The following is a 23,867-nucleotide window of genomic DNA, read 5'->3' as shown; positions in this document are numbered from 1 at the left end:
GAAAGAGTGACTGATTGAACTGGAACATGATAGTTATAACATGATCTGGGATTAGGTGGAGTTTCGTTTGTTTGGTATAGTGTTTGTTTAAAGGGAAGAGTTGAATATGATCATTGACGAGAACAAGCCAGAAGCGAGATCACAGAGACAGGTATGTGGGCCATAGTGTATGCACGACACGGGAGAGTTGTCAGTAACACCTCGAGCTCGACTGCAGCAATGTGCAGTTAATTATTTTTCTGCTGCAGTGGGAGTGAAGGATTGAAGCATGGCTACAGCAAAGACAAACATGTTTATGAATGGGATTAGGCTTGGAGGATTTGTTACCTGATAGCTTCTCCGTTCTTAGTAAAGAAGAAGGCAGATTTTTTCCCCTTAAGTGAGAATAGTGTGGGTGGGATAGACATTTAAGGAGTGAGATACATGATTAGTCTAGTCTATGGAGTTAATTGGAGAGGACAGCTAATACTTCCTTCTCCAAAATGTGGTTCTTAACTCAGCATGTGTTTTAAAAGCAGTTCTAAATTAATCATGTAACTGGGAAGAATAGCAGGAAGCATCTGCTGTGTTCAAGGCATGATGATGGTAGTCCCTTCTCCCTTCTCTGGAGGTCAGGCTGTTACCCAGATCTCTTTGCTAGTGCTCCTAAATTTTAGCTTAGAAGTGATTGTCACCTGTGTATTCTCAAAGCGAGAGTTTGAAATTTGCTTTTGGAGCTTTAGTCCTTCTATAGCATTCTGACCTCACTCAAGAGAAGTATAGGGGTCTCTATGTTGTATTTTGTAATACACTTCTATTGCAGCATAGTTTCAGGTTTGCAGAAAATTGTAAAGATGATGGAGAGTCACTGCATATCCCATGCCCAGTTTTCCTTACTATTAGTATCTGACAGTTGAAGAGTACATTTGTCACAATCAGTGAACCCAATCTTTTACATTATTACCTGTATTTGTTTTTGTTTATTTCCTCACGTTGCTTTGACCTTTTCAATGATCTTTGCCAGTGAAAAGAGGATTTATCAACTAATATTTCAGAATCTGGAGTTGTGCCAATATTTGTCCCATTTCCCTTCTTGCGCCTTTAGGGTTGTTTTATTTAAAATCTTATTTTATTCAGAAATCATGTAATTGAAGAGGAAAGAGAAAAGACTACAGAGAAAAACAAATATCAACTAGGATTTTTACCAAGTGTCAGTTTTTTGAATACAGTGAAAAAGTTCATAGAAAATGGAATTAAAATATGGCTTATTTAGTTGCTAAAAATTTAAAATCTTACATTACCTTTTAATAATTTGCATGTTCTATGTATTTTTTGAAGACTCCACATATGTGTCTTTAATTTAGAAAGCTCTTATTACCTAGTAAATGAAATTTGTTAGACCCAAGTCCATTTGAAAATTGAGTTTACGGGGGTTCCCTATCTACTTTGCCTCTAGAAGACACTGATTTTATACTAGCCTATACTTTTTAAGCTATGCAATTTGGAATACAATGTCTTTTTTTGTTTCTTTTTAAAATTTGTTTTATATTCATTGCCTGTATATCATTACAGCATACGAAATGAATTTCCCCATCCTGAATACACTGAATTTTGTCCCAATCAAAGATATTATGATATTTATTATCTTGAACAGATAATTTTCTATTTTGTATTTTTTAACTGCTTTATGTCTTTCTCCCTCCCACCACCGATTCCTTCGAAATGTTTCTTTTTTTCTGGTTAACATTTCTGTGTTCCCTTGTGCTATCTGTGTTTACTTCACTCTCGGTACACAGAACTAGGAACTTCTTTTAGTTTCTATAAAAGTTCAGTCTTTACAAAATCTTTGAGAGAGAATTTGCTGATCCCTTTGTAAGTAAAGTAGAGGAGAGTGTTTGTTTCATGTAACCTACAGCAAAATCAGTCTGAGGCATCTTTCATGGATCTATTTTCCCCAAGTCCTTTTTTCTCTTTTGCCAGTGGGGAGTTTTTTTGAGCCATTCCTCCAGGTACAACTGAGTTCTCCGGTACCTACTTCTCAGACACAGGGCATGTCAAAAATCTCTTTACTTCTGTGTATATGTATTGTTGATAGAAATAACCAACTCTGTAGAAATAAGAATTAATGTGGTTTCTTACTAAGCACAGAATTGAGTGACCAGGCCTGGAGAAAGACAAGTGTATTTCTCCGGTAACTGAGATGTAGTGATTCTTTTTATTAGTCCTGAGCACAGGAGCATTGCTGTTCCGCCCAAGGAGTCCTTTACAATGGACTGGCCCCAAAAGGCGGGGACATGCGGAAGTGGAGGCTTGTAGGTTATAGGTGAGTTTGATATTCTTAGATTAGTAACTGGTTAAAAAAAAAAAACAGTCTCTATTCTTGAAAGAAATCAGCAAAAGAATATCTATGCTTTAAGAGATAAGAAGGATTGGGGCTAGCAGGTGGTATGGTGGTAAAGGCGCTGGATTGGATTTCCACATGGCTGACAACAGTTTGAGTCCCAGACCTGGTGGCTTGCTTTCGCTCTCTCTCTGTCTCTCTCTCTCTCTCTAGTGAGCGCATGTTCCCTATAGCAAAAAATCCCTCTAAAAGAAACGAAAAAGAAAAATAAACAACTGTGCAAAATGAAAAATAAATAAATAAATAATACTTTTTTATTATTTTTAAAAGAGAGATATGAACGGTTACTCTGTATCATTAAAACACAGTGCCTTGGGACCACCAGATGGCATAATGGTTACATCACTGGATTCTCACATTGTTGACTGCGGTTCAAGTCCCAGACCCAGAGGCTTAAGACTCATGCTGGGCGTGTGTGCATACAGGCCCAAAATCTTGCGAGGAGAATGGAACAGAAGGGATTGCAATGTGGCTATGCCCCCTGAGGGTTGATTTCTTGTTTTCTGTCTCTCTGTCTCTCCAGCAAGTGCATGTGCCCTATAGCAAAAAATCCCTCTAAAAGAAACAAAAAATAAAAATAAACAAACACACTGTGCCTTGAACAGGTTATAGTACTCCACTGTCAATGGTCTGTTAATGTTTATAGGCCTGACTCTCCCAGGGCCCCTGGAAACTTTGGAATAGTCAGAATTTTGTCCTCAGAATGTATGTGTGTATTTCATAAACAGTTGTATTCTATTTTTTCTCTGTAAATAATTCTTGACCTAGAAATGCCAAGTACCCAGTTCAAAATCCCTTTAAAACTCCCCCTTTATCTTGGGAACCAGCAGTTAGCGTAATGGCTATGTCGCTGGACTCCCACGTAGTCGACCGCGGTTCGTGTCCTGGACCCGGTGGCTTAAAACTCACGCTGGGCGCGTGTGCGTGCGTGCCCAAGATCCCGAGAGGAGAATGGAGGAGAAGGGATTGCGGCGTGACCATCCCCCCTGGGGGGTGATTTCTCGCTTTCTGTCTCTATGTCTCTCTCTGTCTGGCGAGCGCACGCGCCCTACAGTGAAAATCTCTCCAAAAAAAAAAAAAAACCAAAAAAAACCCACAAAAAACTCCCCCTTTATCTTGTAGAGTTATTTAGCAACCATGTTGTATTCTATGGGTACCTTCAGGTTTCCACTTCTTAGCACTCAATTTGTTGCTATCTCTCTATAAAAAGCCCCCACCCCCCACCAATGCTTCCAAGTGACAATGAATTATTTACTTGGTATTCAGAGTAACACTACCCCCCTCCCATTAAGCTGGTGATCTTCTCATTCAGATCCTCATAAAACATAGAGCTAAAATAAACGTTTTATCAGCTTACAGCAATGTTTTATGACTTTAGACATAACTTCATTCACATCTACTGACCAAAATGTTATTTGGGTACCACTGTTGAATTTTTGAACCCCCTTTTTGACTCCTCTCACCTTCCTCCTTTCTGTGCTCTTTCACCACTCCATCCTCTTTATTAAATACTGGTTTGCTCAGCCTGAATGACTTCCTTTTTTTTCATGTACTCAATGTATGTACTTAAACTATGTCCCCCCCTTTTGCTGCATGACTCAGCAGTATTTTGCTGCATGACTCAGCATTATCTTAGACCAGCTCTTCATGACTCACGTCACGTGTACTTGCATTTGATAGCTTGCAGAGAGTGGATGCTGTGTGTTGGATCCCATAGGACTTTAGCTTTTCGCTCTATCATCTCAGGCTAGGATTGGCTTACCAACCTAGAATTAGCTAAACTGGGGTTAGAGTAGTGACTGACTGACTCACCAACTGCTTAAACATTTCAAATGCAGCTGAAGTGACTTTATCTCATTTGTTTTCATGGTATAATGCAGGAATACCTTCTAATTTGAAAATACTGCGTTTATTTCTAGTTTTCTCCTCTGAAATGTCATCTTATCTCTGCTACTACTAGAGTTTTTTCTTCCAGTACTTTCCTGGTTTGTCATCGTCATTCAGACAGCGAGCATCAATGTATGCTTTTCCTGGGGAGTTAGGCTAGCCCCCAGACCTGTGCTTCAGCCTAGACACCTCAGGCCGGAAGGAAGGTCGAACCATTTCATCAATAGTAGGATGACATTGGAATTCAGTGAATACATGTTCCTATGCATCCCACGTGCTTAAAATATCCTGGCTGAGTGACCTTTGCTGGATCCCACCTTTTGTGAGTCTCCAGCCACCACGGGGTTTATTTTGATTATTTTCTAGGAAGCAATATCCTTCAAAGTTCTATAAATAACAACTTCACAAATGGGTCTCTTTCTACTGGGGGTGTGAGTGTTTCTTCTGAACAACTCTTAGGTTCCAGTGCTTTGTCTCCTCCATTATCATCTGAATAAGGATTATGTATTTGCTCAACTCTAGGCATTCCTTTTTTTAAAAAAGAATTATTTATTTAATTCCATTTGTTATTATTATTTTTTAATTTGACCAAAGAGAGTCAGAGAGGGAGAAAGCAAGCCACCAGGCTCGGGACTTGAATCGTGTTCAGCCACGTGGGAATTCAGGTGGTTACCATGCCACCTGCCAGCCTTAGGGATTAATTTTTAAAAATGTTTTAGAAAATTATTTCTTCCATGAAAAAGACAGGGAAAGGGATAGGTACCACTCACGGTGTTTTGATGCTGCATTTTACCCCTAGCCTCAGGTAGTCCCGATCACAAGCACACACAGGCCCTGTGTGCATGTACAAGGAGACCTTGGAACAGAAGCCTGGGACTGTCCATGTGGGTCCAGTATCAGAGTGCATCCTGTTACCCATGAGTTGCTGCAGTCCTTCTCTACATTTTTTAAAAAGAATTATTTGGGACCAGCAGTTATCGTAATGGCTATGTTGCTGGACTCCCATGTAGTCGACTGCGGTTTGTGTCCTGGACCCGGTGGCTTGAAACTCATGCCGGGTGCGTGTGCGTGCGTGCCCAAAATCCCGAGAGGAGAATGGAGGAGAAGGGATTGCGGCGTGACCACCCCCCCTGGGGAGTGATTTCTTGCTTTCTATCTCTCTGTCTCTCTCTGTCTTTCTGGAGAGCGCACGCGCCCTGTAGCAAAAACCTCTCCCAAAAAAGAAAAAAAGAAAAAAGAAAAATCCTTTTAGCTTTCTAAATTTTAATTTTAATTGGCTTTTGCAATCCATTTTTATTCTGAAGCCCTTTTAAAATTAATTTCTCACACTTGTTCTTTTCTCATTTTCTAACTACTTTCTCGTACTCTGATGAGCAGTTGCAGTCAGGTGAACTCTGTGTTCTGGGTCATTTGGGTTTGTATAAAGACACTTAAGAAAATGTCACAGAAATAGAAGTCCTAGTGGGAAAACAAATGGCATAGACTATTGTGTGCAGTTAATGGAAACCTAATTTAATTTCATCCACACTGTGGTCTCTCAACACAAAGCTAAGTGAGAGGCAGCCACTTAAAGGTCCCTGGAATCAGGGATGAGATCAGTGTTTTGGTCTGGTCTTGATGTCTAATTGGGTATGTGTTTTTTACCTTTTCTGTATCTTTACTGCTCTCTTGTTTTCTTCCCGTATTTGGGGTTGACTTAGTTTATCTCTATAATGTTCATCCCATCTCTAGTATTACATTTACATTAGAAATAAGAGTTGTCTTTGTTTAGATGGTGTTAATTTTCTGTTTCACTGTGCGTATGGCCTAATGCATAACCACATTTCCTTATTTCAGAGTTATTTAAATTTTAGTCTTTACAAATATATTTTGATAGCACCCGTATCCTTGCATGGATTATTAGATCTTAATAGTTTTTTTTAAATTTTGTTTTTGTTTTTGTTTTTGCATGGGACGTGTGCATGTGCTAGAGAGAGATGAAGAGAGGGAAAGGCAGAAATCACCCCCCCAGGGGAATGGCCGTGACCACGCACTAATCCCTTCTCCATTCTCCTCTTGGGATTTTAAGCACTCGTGTATGCATGCTTGGTGGGATTGCCAAGCTGCCAGGTCTGGGACTTGCACCGTGGTCAGCCATATGGGAGTCCAGCACCCTAACCACTATACCACCTGCTAAACCCCTTAACCATTTTAAAAAATAGCCTTAGAGTGACTAACTTCTACCGAGTTTTGTCCTAAGTTGTCATATCTGTAAAATCATGTGTTCATTATGAGAGTTACCTATTTTCCCAATATCTATTGAAATTAATACAAAAGTATCACTTAGCTCTGTAGTCTCCCTAAATCTGCGGAATGGAATGTGTACTGCCTTTGGAAAAACATCAGTAGGTTTTGCGTTTGTTGTTCTAATACTCCCCATTCTCTGCTCCCTATCCTAATCTGATATATTTTATGTCCCTTCACAGTCAGATCAGTGCTTCTGAGCAGTTACTGAAGCGGGCTTGGCCACAGTCGTCACTGAATTCCGTAGAGCACAGGTGACTCCCAGAATTACCCTGTGCTCGCTGTGGGATCTTAGAGAAGCCAAGATTTGAGAGGTTTAGATCCTACCTATGTAAGATGCCGGTGATGTTGGTGGCATCCGTGGGAGGCCCGGAATGAAGGTAGAGAGAATCATGTAGCACATATGAAGTGCTTTGAAATAAACACACTTCACCAGTGTGAAGTGTAATTAATGGAACCAGGTAAGCACAGTGTATTTGAAGAATGGCACCCTGTGCCTCTGTGGTCATGAGTACTCGAGCCATTGTTCTGCGTAAGCCCTGAGAACTGTCCTGATGCCTGCTTGTCCTCTTCTTTTTTTTATTTTTTTTTCTTCTTTTGGAGAGGTATTTGCTATAGGGCGCGTGCACTCGCCAGAAAGACAGAGACAGACAGAGAGACAGAAAACGAGAAATCACCCCACGACTGGGGGGGATGGCCATGCCGCAATCCCTTCTCCTTCTCCATTCTCCTCTCAGGACCTTGGGCACGCACGCACATGCGCCTGGTGTGAGTTTAAGCCACCGGGTCTGGGTCTCGAACCGTGGTCGACTACATGGGAGTTCCGCAACATAGCCATTATGTCAACTGCTGGTCCCCCTGCTTGTCCTCTTCTTGATGACCTGCTAATCTGGTGTGTGTATGGAAGGCACAGAACGAGTGAGGCCTCCTTGAGCATTGTACCTGCTTTTAAGCTGAAAGCATTGGCTTTAATTTTTGGTTACCAGGGCTGGCATATTTGGCTCATAAAAATCAGGAGAATGACCACACTGGACTAAAACGAGGCTCTGATTTTTTTTTCCTTGTTTTCCTTTTTTTGTAATTTTGCTGTAGGGTGTGTGTCCTCTCTGGAGAGACAGGGTGGGGTGGGAGTGGGAGAAAAATTAGTTAGAAAGCAACACCCCTCACCCCCGCGGAGGTGGATGGCCATGCCTCAGTCCCTTCTCCATTCTCCTTTCAGGATTTTGGCCACACACGTTCCCAGTGTATTTGACAAGCTTGGCTGTCTAGGACTTGAACTGCACAGTCAGCCATGTGGGGTCAAGCTGTCTTAATCACCACACCATCTGCTAGCCCAAGGCTCCAACTTTCTATCGTAGGTGACCAAGTATTTCTTCTTCTTTTTTTTTTTTTTAAGAATTATTTAATTTTATTTATTCATTCATTCATTTTAATTTGACCAGAGAGAAAGAGAGGGAGGAAAAGTGAGAAAGCAAGCCACCAGGTCCAGGACTCAAACCATGGTTGACCATATGGGAATGTCCAGTGCCTTAACCACCACGCCACCTGCTGGTCCCTCTTCTTGATTTGAATGGACATTTGATTCCACTTTACTCTGGTATCAATGTAATGGCATTAGTGCCAGAAAGGGGAATATTTAAGCTTCTGCATACAGAGGAGCAGAAGGCTCATTTAATGTGTGTGTGTGTGTGTGTTTATAAATGTGTATATATACTTATAAGTAAATAAAGAAATTAAAACATATGAATAGATGGAGCTGGCATAGGAAACAAGATCCCACATGACTAACCAGGCTTCAATTCCCAGCCTTCGCAGCTTGAAAAGCACACTGGGCATGTACACATGTGCCCGGGATCTTGATGCCTTGGAAAATTAGAGACCATTGCTGTATGACCAGACCCTGTTGGGGAACACTTTCCTTGTCTCTTTCTCTCTTTCTTATGCATGTGTCCTCTGGCACTTAATTGTGTGTGTGTGTGTGTGTACATACATGTATGTATATATTACAGTAAAACTGTAAATGTTTTATTGTTTGCACTGGATTTTAGAATCTAAGCATCCAATTAGGGAATGTCTAATTGGATGACATCTGATGGGAAATCTGCTGTTTTTCCTGTGCCGTGTGTAAGTGACATGGAGCATGGATGGAGTTGGGGCTGTGCTGTTGGCTTCATCTCCTGGTATCACTTTGAAATACCCCTGTTGTTAACGAAAGGTAGATTTCTTTTTCTTTTTCTTTTTTTTTTTGCTTTCACTTCCCGTGTCCTTAAATAACAGCTGTATAAAAGGATTCTTTTTTCCCGTGCTAATTAAATTTTCACCCAGCAGTCATTTGACATTGGAAGTATACTAGAACCAAATTTCTTCATCTAAAAAAGGGTGATCTGCATCTCCTGGAGTAACACAGCAGGGCTCTTACCCTGTGTGTCTCCTTCCTGTTTCTTTTGTTAGCTAAACCAGGCTTACTCTGCAAAACCCAGCCCTACTCTTCTTTTTCAGTTTTAAATGACCTTGACGTTATGCTGATTGCTTTTTAAATGTGTAATTGGGAGTAAACCCTTTATTTACTTATATAAATCGTCAACCCTGATCAGGTGACAGGATTTTAAGTTTTCCTGGATTACAAAAGCAATTTCTTGGAACCTGTGGTCTTTTGGGCCCTGAGCAGTTATTTATTTATTTATTAGAGAGGACACTTTCTCCGCTATCCACATTTTGACCAAGAGGACCTCATTCCTCTTTCCTCTATAACATTACTAATAAAATGTGCTCTCCTATTTCATCTTACTAGTTTACCTCTCTCTATTTCCCACTAATTCACATGTCCTGAGAGTAGTTCCCATCGCAGGGAAAAAATAAAAACACCTTCACGTTTATCAAATATAGGAATATCAAAGCACTATGTACTGATTTTTTATTGTGTAACAAGGATTGACCACTGTATTTTTTGTATTAGAAAACACTGACATTTGAAACTTTTGTGCCCTTTCCCTTTTCATCTTTCATATTGAATTTACTGTCTTCTCTCTCATTTCAAATGTTATCTTGCAGGACCAGCAGATGGCGTTGCTGGACTCCCACTTAGTCCATTGCTGTTCAGGTCCTGGACCCGGTGCCTTAAACTTATGCTGGGCTTTGTGTGCATGCGTGCCCAAGATCCCAAGAGGAGAATGGATAAGAAGGGATTGCAATGTGACCATCCCCTTGAGGGGTCATTTCTTGCTTTCTGTCTCTCTGTCTCTCCAGTGAGCACATGCACCCTATAGCAAAAATCTCTCTCTAAAAAAAGGAAATGTTATCGTGCTTATTGGGGAAATGTATAAAATATATAAAAGCACCAATAAGAACAAAAAATCTATGGGTAATCATACCACCTAGAGTAATGTTAAATTTTTCCAGTTTTATAATTTTTTTTTTTTTTGCAGCAGAGACAGAAATAAAAAAAGAAAGACAATATCTCCAGCAAAATCTTGATGCTGCAGTCCACTCCCAAGTGCAGTCAGTCTCAGATCACGAACTTGTGTTTGCACTGTGTCTATAGAGGGGGAGTCTCCAGATGCAAACCTCGAACCCTTCCATGTGTCTCAGCCTACCAAAGCATCATATTTTATTGCTGTGCCACCATGGTTTTGTTTGAAATCTTGAGTTTCAATGTTTTTAAAAAATTTATTTTATACATTCAATCACTGTATATCATTACAGCTTGTAAACTGAATTTTCCCAGAATGAATATGCTATATATTAGTCCAGTTAAATATATTATCATGCATAGTATCATCAACAGTGAATTTTCCATTTTCACGTTCCTTAAACGTTTTGCTTCTTAACGTCATGGCCTACTAATATTCTAATAATACCATAAGTGTATGAAATGTTACTGCTTTTTTCTTTTTTTTTCTGTTTTTGGAGAGGTTTTTGCTATAAGGCGCGTGCGCTCGCCAGAAAGACAGAGACAGAGAGACAGAAAGCGAGAAATCACCCCCCGGGGGGATGGCCACTCCGCAATCCCTTCTCCTCCATTCTCCTCTCGGGATCTTGGGCACGCATGCACACGCGCCCGGCGTGAGTTTTAAGCCACCGGGTCCGGGACACAAACCGCGGTCGACTACATGGGAGTCCAGCGACATAGCCATTATACTAACTGCTGGTCCCCTTATGTAACTGTTTTTATAAAGAAAAAGTGGTATTTCTTGCTAACTTAATCTGCTGTATTTACTGAACTTATCGTTGTTAGAGAATAGTAATGTTCATGAAGCCTAAAATGTGTATGTCTTTTTTTTTTTTTTTTGGAGAGATTTTCACTGTAGGGCGTGTGCGCTCGCCAGACAGACAGAGAGAGACATAGAGACAGAAAGCGAGAAATCACCCCCCAGGGGGGATGGTCACGCCGCAATCCCTTCTCCTCCATTCTCCTCTCGGGATCTTGGGCACGCATGCACACGCGCCCGGCGTGAGTTTTAAGCCACCGGGTCCGGGACACAAACCGCGGTCGACTACATGGGAGTCCAGCGACATAGCCATTACGCTAACTGCTGGTTCCCAAATGTGTATGTCTTTTACAAGAGCTCAAACATTGTGCTTAGAAGCTATGGAGAGTTTTTTGTTTTGGCTTAAGGTTTTTGCCATAGGATACGTGTGCTTGCCAGAGAGAGAGACAGAGAGGGAAAGTGCAAAGTCACCCTCTGGGGGGGAAAGGCCACGCCATAATTCCTTCTTCATCTCCTGGGATTTGGGGCATGTATCCCCACCCTTCAGTGTGATTTTTAAGCTGCTGGGTCCATGACTCAAATGGCAGTTGGCCATGTGAGAATCCACTGCCTTAACCACCATGCCACCTGCTGGCCCAGTATTCAGAGATGTTTGGAGAACAGATTCTAGTAATGAAAAGCCTATTTTTATCTTTCAATTAATTCCCCCCAAGAGATACTAACTCCAGAAATACTAAAACTACTCAAAAATATTTTTAGAATTGCCTTTAATTCCATTTTATATTGTCATTGATACTCAGATGTCACCATTTGTAAAGTTGGAATTTTGAATGTAGTCAAACATTGTTTGATCACAAGGCTAGACTTCTGGGTGATCAAGCTGAGTATCAACAATTTTTGATTAGGAACTTGGTGTAAAAAATATAAAGAATTCTTTTACCCTCTGGGTGATTTATAATCTGTTTCTGAAAGTAGTTAATAAAGTCAAATTCCAGAAACTTTCACTTCTTTCTCAGACTAGATGTAGTGGCTAAAAAGCCAGCTAGACTGCATAAGATAATTTTGCTCCTATTTTTAGGCTTACAGAAAGTGAGAGTACTCTCTAAGGAGATGGGGAGAGTGCACTGAACTTGAACCGGGGGCAGTAAGCACACGTGAATTGTGAGAATTTCTGCAGGGACCTGCTGTCATCAGCCTGGCAGTTGGGAGACTAGGGTTTGTGCTAGTGTCAAAACGGGGAAGTCAAACCTGAAACTCTCACCTTAAGCTCCCCCTACCCCTTTTTAAGATTTTCTTTTCTTTTTTTGCCATAGGGCACATGCACTCACTGGAGACAGAGACAGAGACAGAGATAGAGAGAGAGGAAAATGAGAAATCACCCTCTAGGAGGAATGGTCATGCTGCAATCCCTTCTTCTCCATTCGTCTTTCAGCACCTTGGGCACACAGGCACACTTGCCCTGGCGTGATTTTCAAACCACTGTGTCCAGGATTTGGACCATGGTGGGCCATATGGGAGTCTAGTACCTCAATCACTATGTCACCTGCTGGTCCCAAGTCTTTCTTAAAAAGTTTATTTATTTATTTATATTATGAGTGAGTGAGAGAGAGAGAGAAAGACAGTGTCCCCAACAGGGTCCTCATGCTGTGATCCACATCCAGCCTCAGCCAGCCCTGCATCCTGAGCATGCACGTGCCTGGCGTGCCCAGGGAGGTTTCTGGATGCGAAACCAGAACTTTCTCATGTGGGTCAGTCGTCTCAAGTGTCTCCTTTTACCACTCCCTAGCTCTCACCTTTCGAAGAGAGCCAAATTGTTCCCAGGGCTATTGGTGCTCTGACTACACACAGTCTACGACAGAGAGTGTCTACAACTTAGATCCTTAGGTTTCCCTTCATTGGTATCAATCTGTTTTAGATGGCCAAATACAGACAGTGCTGGTTGGGAGATTGCCAGAAACAGTAGCTCATTGCTTGGCATTTAGATTCTGGGGCACAGAATGTAAAATAACTGTGCAAAATGTTTAAGGAAGTAAAACTCAAAATCTCAGACATGTACAGATACTAAATACAGATCATACATGAGCTCTCTAGCCATAAAAACACACAGAAGAAACTGAAATGCATGTAACTATGTGAAATAACTAATCTGAAAGGCTAGATACTATGTGGTTCTACCTGTATGGTATTCTGGAAAAGGCAGGGCTATAGAGACAGTAACTTTTACTGTCAGTGGTTAACGGCTAGTGGGGAGGGAGGAATGAATAGACAGAACACGGATGATTTTTTTTTTTAAAGAAATTTTTTTATTTAACTTTATTTATTTATTTACTTACATTTGACTGAGCAAGAGTAAGAGGGAGAGAGGGAAAGTGAGAAAGCAAGTCACTAGGCTCAGGACTTGAATCGTGGTTGGCCATGTGGGAGTCCCGCGCCCTTAACCACCATACCACTTGCCAGCCCCATGAACGCCGATGATAATTAGAGCAGGTTAAATGCTCTGTATGATACTGTGGTGGTTGATTCATGACATTGCATTTTTGTCCAAACCTATACAATGTACAATACCAAGAGTGAACCCTGATGCAAACGATGGATATTGAGTGACTCTAATATGTCAATGTAGTCCCTCATTTTTAACGCGTCTACCACTTTGGTGTTAACGGGGAGGCTGTGCGTGTGTTGGGGAAGCAGATACAGGGGCTGCCTCTTGTACTTTTCTTTCCATTTTGCAGTAACTTAAAACTCTTCTAAAATTAAGTTGTTATGTAAACACTACTATGCAAGTTTGAGAAAACGAAACAGAACTTGTAAAATGGAAAATGTGTTTGCTGAAATTTACAAACAGGTCCTTGTTCTGGGCCTGAATTCAGTCCAGCATTACTTATTAAATGTATCATGTCTCCATCTCCTTTATGAAACTGGGACCGTTCTTAGTTGTTGTCTGTCATGACTTTGACATTTATGAAAATTACCAGCCAGCTGTTTTGTGGAATGTCTCTCAGTTTGACATCTGATGTTTTCTCATGGTAAAATTTAGGTTGTACAATTTTGGCAAGCGTATCATGGAAATTATGCTGCGTCCTTATTAGTGCATTGTATCACCAGGCGCATGGTATTGTTATCTGGGTGTTTTTTTTTTTTTTTTTGGTTATGTTCATTTTGCTCAGTTGGTAAAAATAGCATCTATTAGGTTTCTAATCCTAAAATTACTGTTTTCTCTTTGTAATTAATAAGTTTCCTATGGGAAAATAGTTTGAGACTATGTAACTGTCTTGCTTTTCATCATATTTTGCCCCACACATTTTTGAACCCATTGATAATTGCTTGGAATCACTGTGGTGTTTGCCAAATGGTTATTTTCTTTACCATTTTTTCCTAAAATGATTAGACTTTTACCATAAGGATTACTTCTATATTCTCTCCCATATATTATATTTATTCAATTAATTATATCAGTATGTCTTCATAGATACTTGTTAATTTTATGAGTTACAATCTATTACTAAAATTATTCCGCTTATTACTCAAATCAACAAAGACTTGGCCATTGGGAGCCCCTTCAAGGAGTCTCCTACGGTCTTTGACATGTTGTCATCATTGTTGGGCCTCACAGGATATCTGAGATTCATCACTTACTTTCTCTCTCCTAGCCCTGGAATCAGTCATTTCTCTAAGGAACTCTGTTCCTTTTATTAAGGAATGATATTTAGAAATCTAGACTTGAGTATATTTATTGCAACAGAGATGTCATTACATCTGGTCTCCCTCATTGGAGAGAGATAGGAAACATATGGCCATCTACTTCTGTTTTTAGATTGATCTATACATTTAAAAACATGGATTTATATAGGCACCTTCAATTCCAAGGCAATACTGCACGACTCATTCTTGCCCTACCCATTGCCTTTTTTTTTTAAGAATTATTTTTTAAATTTAATTTTATTTACTTATTCATTTATTTTATTATGGCCAGACATTCATACACACACACAAAGAGAGAGAGAGAGAGAGAGATGGAGGGAGGGAGGGAGGGAAGAAGAGAGAGAGAGAGAGAGAGAGAGAGAGAACGTGACATGGTGGTGGGAAGTGAGAAAGTAAGCCACCAGGTCCAGGACTTGAACCATGGTCGGCCATGTGGGAGTGTCCAGCGCCTTAACCACTACGCCACCTGCTGGTTCCCACCTATTGCCTTTGACAGTTATAGGGAGAAACCTTTTTGTTTTTATTCATGATACATTTACATATTTGCTCATCAATTCTAGACTGAAGATAAGATATGTTTAGAACTGTTTGCATACCTCCATAGAAAAAATTAGTAACTGGGGGCCAGCAGATGGCGTGGTGGATAAAGGCGCTGGACTTCCACATGGCTGACTGTGGTTCGAGTCCTAGACCTGGCGGCTTGCTTTCTCACATTCCCTTTCTCTCCTTCTCACTGTCTCTATCTGGTCAAATTAAAGAAATGATAATAACAAATGGAATTAAATAAATAAATAATTATTTAAAAAATTAGTAACTAATGTACAATGCTTATTTTACTTATTTTTGACATTAGAATAGATCATTTTCATCGAAGTTACTTTGGTTCATTCTTCTCCACACTTTTCAATATGTCTATGTCATTTACTTAGAATGAAGTTCTATTCATTGTTTCTGTTTGGCTTCTCCCTACTCCTAGGTGAACTTTTCATGTTTTTGTAGTTACACTATTAATGTGATTCTGAAAGTCAGAACTTTGTCTCCCTCCTCACCAGGACATCCTTTGTATTCCATTTCTAGTCACCCATTTTTTTCCATCCTGATTCCACTCACATCCCTGTAGGTAATGCATTTCTTTAATTTCTGGCTTATCTTTTTTTTTTTTTTTTTTTTTTTTTGCAAAAGTGAGAGATCATGCATATTTTATTATATTCCCTTTTTACATGTAAGGCTGAATAAGATATATGCTTAAGTCATTCCATATCAGTTCATAGAGATTGTCCTTATTATTATACCTGCATAGTACTCTAGATAGAGCTTACTTACCCAGCATCTCTCCAAAGTAAGACATTTTCTACTTTCTAATATTTTGCAGTTAACAAACAACACTATAATGAAACCCTTGTGTACATATACATATTATGGCTGGTGGTATATCTTCAGGGTGAATAGCTATAAATGGCAAGACTGGCTGTGGAGATGAACACAAATGTAGTTTTGGCAAATTCCCTTTTTTTTTTTGGAGAGGTTTTCGCTGTAGGGCGCGTGCGCTCGCCAGACAGACAGAGAGAGACATAGAGACAGAAAGCGAGAAATCACCCCCCAGGGGGGATGGCCATGCTGCAATCCCTTCTCCTCCATTCTCCTCTTTTTTTTCACTCACACCCGCCCGCCATGAGTTTTAAGCCACCGATTCCGGGACGCGAACCACGGTCGACTACGTGGGAGTCCAGCGACATAGCCATTACGCTAACTGCTGGTTCCCGGCAAATTCCCTTTTAAAAGCCTTCTACAAGTTTCCATTTCTATCAGCATTATGAGAGTACATGTTTTCCTAAGTCTCACCGCAAGAGTATATTGTTCAGCTTTTAAATTTTGCCAGTGTGATAAGTTAGAGTTTGCAAATGTTTTAATTTACAGTCTCAAGTTTGAATATCTTTTCATGATTTCAAGGAGTAATTTTCAATGATTTTGCATGTATGACTTATCTGCTCATATATTTTTTCTATTTTTTCTATTGCGTTTTGGGGCCTTTGACAACTTTTTAAAAGTTCCTTATCTGGAACCAGCAGGTGGTGTGGTAATGAAGGTGCTGGAGAGACAGTGAGAGATGAGACAGAAAGAAAGTGAGAAATCACCCCCTAGGAGGTTGGCCATGCTGCCGTCCCTTCTTTTTTACTCTCCTTCTGGGTTTTGGGTACACACACGCACGCACCCAGTGTGATTTTTAAGCTGTCAGGTGTGGGACTTGAACTGCCTTCTGCTGTGTGGACATCTGGTGCCTTAACCAAGACATCAGCTACTGGCCCCTGTTTTATTTTATTTATTTAATTTTTTTGGATGAGATTTATTTATTTATTTATTTATTTATTTATTTATTATTTTTGCTATTATGCATTTTCTTGCTGGACAGACAGAGAGGCAGAGAGTGAGAAATCATCCCCCAGAGGGGTAGCCATGCTGCAATCCCTTCTCCATTCTCTTCTCAGGATTTTGGACCTACATGCACACGAGCTGGCATGAATTTCAAGACTTTGAGTCTGGGACTTGAACTGCGGTCAGCAATGTGGGAGTCAGCACCTTAATTACTCTACCACCTGCTGGCCCCTCAGTTCTTTTTTGTTTTTTTATTTGTTTTTTTAATATTTTTGCCACAGGTAGTGTGCACTTGCTGGAGACAGAGAGAGAGACAGTGAGAATGAAACTTAGAATTCTGTCACTCCCCATGGGAGATGGCCAAGCTGCAATCCTTTCTCTTTCATTCTCTTCCTGGGCTTCTGGACACACGTGCACATGAAGCCAGCATGACTTTTCAGCCATCAGGTCCAGGACTTAAACTGCAGTCAGCTATGTTGAAGTCCAGTGCCTTAACCACTGTGTCACCTGCTAGCCCTAGTGTTTATTTATTTATTTTATGATTTTTTTTTTTTTTTTGCCCTTGAATTAAAATTTGTTGCTATTTAGGAAGGTTATATTTTTGTTTTAATGATTGCTTTTATGCTTACATTTAAGAAAATGCCTTATCGCAACTGTTGTCATATATAACTTTTTACTGTCTTCCTTGTCAGAAAGGGAATAACCTAAACTCTTACCTGTTATTTATCCAGTAGTTAATGAGTGTATTCTTTCTGTTTGCCTCTTCTTTCTTCCAGTTTTTAGTTTCACTATTTCTACTTTTTTCTAGAATATACCATTGGATATTAGTCTTACAACTTATTCTCCAACTTTGAGTCTTTTAAAAAGTTATTTAATTTTATTTATTTTTAATATTCTTTTAAAAAAATTGACCAGAGAGAAACTGAGTGAGAGGGAAAGTGAGAAAGCAAGCCACTAGGCCTAGGACTCTTACTGTAGTTGGCCATGTGGAAGTTCAGCACTTTAACCACCACACTCACTACCTTCTGGTCCCTCTAGGTTTTACTCTTAACTCTTAGAATTTTAGTAAATGAACCTGTGATCCATTATTTTTTGGCTAAACTTTTTCCAGATATTTGCTGCTTGAATAAAGCTGAACCTTTAGTTACATTTTTAGAAAATATTCATCTCTCATTCCCTATTTTATTATGTGTTTAAAGCTTTTTCTATAGACTTGATACTTAAAAAGATAGTATTGATTGATACAAAATTTTTAGTATACACTTTTTAAAATTGAGTTGTTTGAAAATTTATTGTATTATTCCTTTGTTGTTCAATTTCTTTTCTTCTTTTTTTTTTTTTTTTTTGAAGTTTGATTGCTTTGCTATTCTGTGGGTTTGTTGTTGGATTTTGTTTTTTCCATAGAAGCCTTGAGAATTTTTTTATATTATTTTTGAAGTATAGTGTTACCAGTATGTGTCTTATGTTTGATTCTTCCAGGTTAATTGTCCTTTCGTCTGATGTCCATTATTCTATTCCATTGTTTTATTTTTCCCTTTCAAGGGTTCCAATTATATAAATGTTATTTCCTCTTTATCTGTCTTCCATGTCTATAATACCATCTCCTTTCTGACTCTTTACTTCATTGTCTTTCTCTTGGTTGTTTGCCCGTTTTTTATTTTATTTTTTTAATGCATCTTTAAAAAATTTTCACTGAGTCTATTATTTCTTGAATACTTTTTAAGTTAGACTTCAGTTCTGAGGTGATTTTTCTTTCTTTCTTTTCTTCTTCTTTTTTTATTACCCCCAAATTCGATCAATTATATTTGTTTTTTTTTCTGTTTTTCATCCATTTCTGTTTCTAACTTTTCAGTTTCTGGCTCAAGAAGTTGGCTGTATTTCTATATGGCTTATCTGAATATATTAAATTTAGTTTTCAAGTATTAGTTTAGAGTTTTCTTCTTCTTGCTTTTTGTTTTTGCAGAGAAGTGGGTTGAATTTCTATTAGTGGAGTTGTTTTAAATTGGTTTTATGATTTTTTTGGGGTGATAATTCTCTAAGTTTTATTTCTTCTGTTCATTTATTTTTATTTTTATTTGCGTTCTCTGTTGTCCTCTTGTAAAAGTGTAGGAAAGTAAACATTCTTTAGTGGATATTTTTGAGAGTGTGGTAAGGGTGGGTTGGTATGATATAGTTTTGTAATTACTCTAAAATTTTAATTTTAGGTATATTTTATCTTGGCAGCCCTGATTTTCTTTTCTTTTCTTTTCTTTTTTTTTTTTTTTGTACTTCCCACCCAATTGCAAAGGGTGTCTTTCACTTTATTTTCCTCCTTTCTGTTCCATTTTAACTATGCATTTCATTTAGAGACTCACTTTCGATTGGCCATACTTTTACATACCTTTTCTGTAGTCTCTGGTCAGGGCTAAAAGGATACTTTATTTTTTTCTGCTTTCTTTTCTTTTCTTTCTTTCTTTCTTTCTTTTTTTTTTTTAAGCAATATTGTACTTAGGGTGACTTACTCTTTCTGATGGTGATTTTAGATGAAGATTGGTGATTTTAGATGAAGAAGTTCTTTCTTTCCTCCAATTCTTCTCAGCTTTCTCTTGCTTACCGCAAAGGCTTGCTTGCAGTGGGTTAGGGAGTGTACTAGCCCTGTCTTGGTATTTATCCTGCCTGCCTTCTATCTTTCCCTTTTACATACAGTTACTTTGAAACTTGGGCCTTCTCTATTTCCATGGTATTCTGAGGGATGGCGTTTAAGCGTCATTTGTTCTTAAGGTTCTAAATTATTCTTAGAGGAAATAATGAAAGATAGAGACTGTGGCAACTGCCATTGTCTTTGGCTCTCATAAGAACAATTTGAGACATAAGTTAATAGAATCTTTTTCTTTTATTCTCTTTCTTTCAGTTGTCAGAGGGCACGTGCACATCTGAGAGATAGAGAGAAAGAAAGAGAGAAAGAGAAAGAGAGAGAAGGAGTAATCACACCTCAGTGGTCCCTGTCATGATGCAAGCAATCCCCCTTTTTCTTCTTTATCTTGTTTGGATCCTGTCTAGGCATGTACACACACGTGCTTGGCATGTTTTTCATGCTACTGGGGCCAGTATTTGAACCATGGCCATCCATGTTGGATCTGGCTTTCTCCACCCAGTCCATAACCACTCACTAAAGGGCCAGCCCGATAGAATCCTTTTCTCAAAAATGTCTTGATTTTGTTGGACCTTTAGAAGAGTTATTGTCCCGAGCCTGCCTTAGTCCATTTTCACAGCCCGAGGATGCCCATCGTCTAGGAAATGTGGCACCTCACTGCAAGTCTACACACGCTCTACTTCATTTCTGTGTCCATCCTTATGAGAAAGAGGGATTTAGGGCGGCTTATCAGGCACTCTAGCTTGGTTAGACACCACGTTTTCACTTGGGTCTCATCCACTATGGTACACTGTGACAACCAAAGTTCAAGTTTGGGAATGTTATGTTAGATAGGCAGATATTCTCAGTGCTCCTCTCTGGCTTTGTGTTCCTTTATTATTATTCTTATTTGTTTTATTCCTGGCTTCACACTTTCCTGTACAGTTTTGTTTATTCATTCTTTTCTCTTGGGCCTTTTCTTCAATTCTTTGAAAATTTTTTTGTATTTTTTAAGTTGCATTTTTTTATCAGGAGTTTTGGCTGTAATTACTTCAACTCAACATTACTGGAAATAGCAGTTAATGACTTTTTTAAAATTACAACTTTAAAGTTTTTGATTTTATAGAGCTTCAGGTGGGACAAATGAGGGCTTTATTTGTCTGTTCTTGAGTCTCTTTCCTAGCAAGTAAAAATTTATTATGTTGCCAAGAAGGAGCTCTTTTATTTCAGTGACAAAACCACTTATGACTAATAATAGTTATGATTAATGATGATGATAATAATGAAGGGAATTTATTTAGCCATTGGCATGTGCCAGGTACTCTGTATTTCTGACACATTATTTTATTTATAATGAACACTATTAATAGTATTGTTTCCATGTTACAAATCATTACCCAAGGCTCAGCTGCCGTACCACTTGCCTAAGTTAATACGGATAGTAATTGGCGGAAATTTGCCTCAAACCCTGTCCTGTCCTTTAGAAGTACAGGGATAGCACAATTCAGCATGCTTCTAGTTAATTCTAGATGATGCTTTCTTATCCATCCTTACATCATACTGTAAGGACACTGTGGGATGGTTAGGATATCGCTGTAGAGCCTATAACTGTGATTCAGTGGTGTTTCCACTAGAGTGAAATGACTATACGTTCATGCAAGTGTAAAATGGGAGATATTAGCCAAGATTAGAACAGTGTCTTTTAATTCCCTAAAGATCCTCCACACCGTGTAGCATAGCGTTTTGTTCAACATTGCTATTAAGTGAATGTTAGTTTCCTTATATTACTGGATATAAAACATAATGGGACTTATTCCCACATTGAAACTTGGGAGTCAAAAGAATTTTTAGCAGGATTTCTAGGTTATCTGATGAAATAACTGCTGTATTTCCTTACACTGTCCCTCATAACTTACAGTTATTTGCTGGTATAAATGATGGAGAAAACTTGCAGCTCTTTGAAAAGAGTTCTCGCTCTGCCCATAAACAAGAGACGCACACCATGGAGGCCGTGAAGCTCGTAGAATTTGACCTGAAGCAGACACTCACCAGGCTAGTGACACATCTTTTTGGAGATGGTAAGTATTTAAATACTGTCATCTTTGGAGGGCCCGGTTTTCAGTAGTTATTACCTTTCAAATCATCGAGGCTGATTGTGTCTTGATTGTTTTTTTTTTTTTTTTTTTTTTGTTTTTTTTTTTTTTTTTTTTTTTTTTTGGTCTGAATTGTGAACCTTACCCCTTCATGGGCTAGAACTTATGGATTTCCCGAATCAAAATAACGAGCATGCCCATCGTCCCGCAGTGTGGCTGACCGCCATTGGGAAGCCCTATGTCCTTTCCTCCTCTACATCTCTCCCCAGGCAACCCGTGATCTGCTTTCTGGCACTATTAAATAGTTCGTGTTTTCCTGATTTATAAGAATGCAATCATAGAGTGTGTGCTCTCCTTTGTTTCATGCATCCCTTAGCATAGTTATTTTGAATTTTATTCATGTCATGGTGCATATCAGTGGCTTCTTCCTTTGTATTGTTAAACAGTACTTCACTCCGCAGTTTGTTTATTCATTCACCCACTGATAGGAATCTGAGTTGTTTCTGATTTTATACTATTACAAGTAAAGCATCTGTGAACATTTTGTCCCTTTGTGGACATCGGCCTTTGCTTCTCTTTGGCAAACACCTAATGGTGGAATGACTAGATCGTAAGATATATGTCTATTTAAATTTTTTTTTTTTGAGAGGTTTTTGCTATATGGCACATGTGTTCACCAAAAAGACAGAAAGTGAGAAATCACCCCCCCTGGGGGGATGGCCACGCCTCAATCCCTTCTCCTCCATTCTCCTCTTGGGATCCTGGGCATGCGAACACACGCGCCCAGCGTGAGTTTAAGCCACTGGGACTCAAACCACGGTCGGCTACATGGGAGTCCAGCGACATAGCCATTATGCTAACTGCTGGTCCCAAGGAATTGTATTTTTAACAATAATGTAATCTAGCATGGAAATTCAGTGAGAACAATTTTGTCATTCATGCCATTTTAGGGACTGGATATGATAGAAGGGATTCTAGTATCTTAAAATTTATATTACTGTTTTGTCTCTAGTAGTTTTACAAAAAAATTCAGGTGAGTCTGAATTTTTGAGACTCACCTGAAGTTTTCCATTGTCAAACAGTGGCAAGAACTTTTTAAAAAGCATTTCTTAGTTGCGTCTTTCTACACATTTCTGTAGTCAAATGTAGTGTGTAAGATTTGGAGTTTCACCAGGATGCAGACATCACAATATTAAATAAACTGGACATAATCTCTGTCTTCAAAGGGCCATGGATCTCAAACCCTCTCCTAGGGAAACCGAAGATACTCTGAAAGCGTGTGGAAAAGGTGCCTCCTCTTAGATTGAACATGCCACCAGGAAGACTTCTGCTGGATATCCAAGTTGACACCTAGAGAATCAATAAGAATTAACCATCTGGGGCCTGCAGGTGGTGTGGTGGTTAAGGTGCTGGACTCCCATGTGGCTGACCATGGTTTGAGTCTCAGACTCAGCATGCCCAGAATCCCCAGAGGAGATTAGCAGAGAAAGGATTGAAGCATGACCATCTACCCTGGAGGGGGGGGGTGATTTGTCACTTTCCCTCTCTCTCTCTCTCCAGCAAGCACATGTGCCCTATGTCAAAAAGGAATTAGCCATTCTAATGAAGAGGTTGGGGGAACTAAGCGAGGGAGATGAGAAGAAAGGAATGAAAAACAAGATGGGTGAGACACAAATACTTGTCATTGAGAACAAGCATAACACAGTATAGACTTGAAGGAAGAAGAAAAGAAGAGGCAGAAGGAAGAAAAAAGATTGACAGAAAAATCTATGGCCTTTGAAAAAATGATAGTGTAGATTCAGAGAAATTAAAATTCTTTTATCCACTTACTCTGAAATATTAAACAGATCATTTATTGTTTTTGGCCTCAATTTTCTAACTATTTTTTCCCCAAAGTCTATCTTTTTTCTTTTTAAGAGAGATTTTTGTTATTATGTGCATGCACCCACCGTAGAGAGAGTCAGAGAGAGAGAAGTGAGCCATCCCATGTTGCAATCCCTTTTTCTCCATTCTTCTCTTGGGATTCTGGGCATGGCACACATATGCTTGGCATGAGTTTGAAGCCACCAAGCCTAGTATATGAACCATGGTTGACCATGTGGGAGTCCAGTGCCTTAACTACTTCATCGCCTGCTGACCCCTCCAAAGTCTGTTTTTATTTTGTTCTATTTTATTTTTGAGAGAAACAGGCCACCTTGATAGAGTTCTGTTGTGCCACGACCCCCAGCCCCTCAACACTTCAGCCAGCAGTCATGTACAGGTCAACCCATGTGGCTCTGGCTTTGCAGAATGGCACCCCACATCCTCTGCCACCACAGTTACACACATTT

The 23,867-nt window shown here is 39.4% G+C and overlaps 1 protein-coding gene across 1 annotated transcript in view; it reads left to right on the top strand.

Moving 5' to 3' along the window:
* Nucleotides 1-23,867, top strand: part of FARS2 (phenylalanyl-tRNA synthetase 2, mitochondrial) — a 625,214-nt gene that overhangs the window by 185,260 nt on the left and 416,087 nt on the right. Inside the window, exon 5 of the mRNA XM_006141240.3 lies at nt 21,363-21,522. Coding sequence (XP_006141302.1) covers nt 21,363-21,522 — 160 coding nt within the window. The remainder of the gene's footprint in view (nt 1-21,362; nt 21,523-23,867) is intronic.

Source organism: Tupaia chinensis, unplaced genomic scaffold (assembly GCF_000334495.1).
Source record: "Tupaia chinensis unplaced genomic scaffold, TupChi_1.0 Scaffold000048_1, whole genome shotgun sequence".
Classification (NCBI taxonomy): Eukaryota; Metazoa; Chordata; class Mammalia; order Scandentia; family Tupaiidae; genus Tupaia; species Tupaia belangeri.
This window is presented reverse-complemented; position numbering and strand designations above follow the sequence as displayed.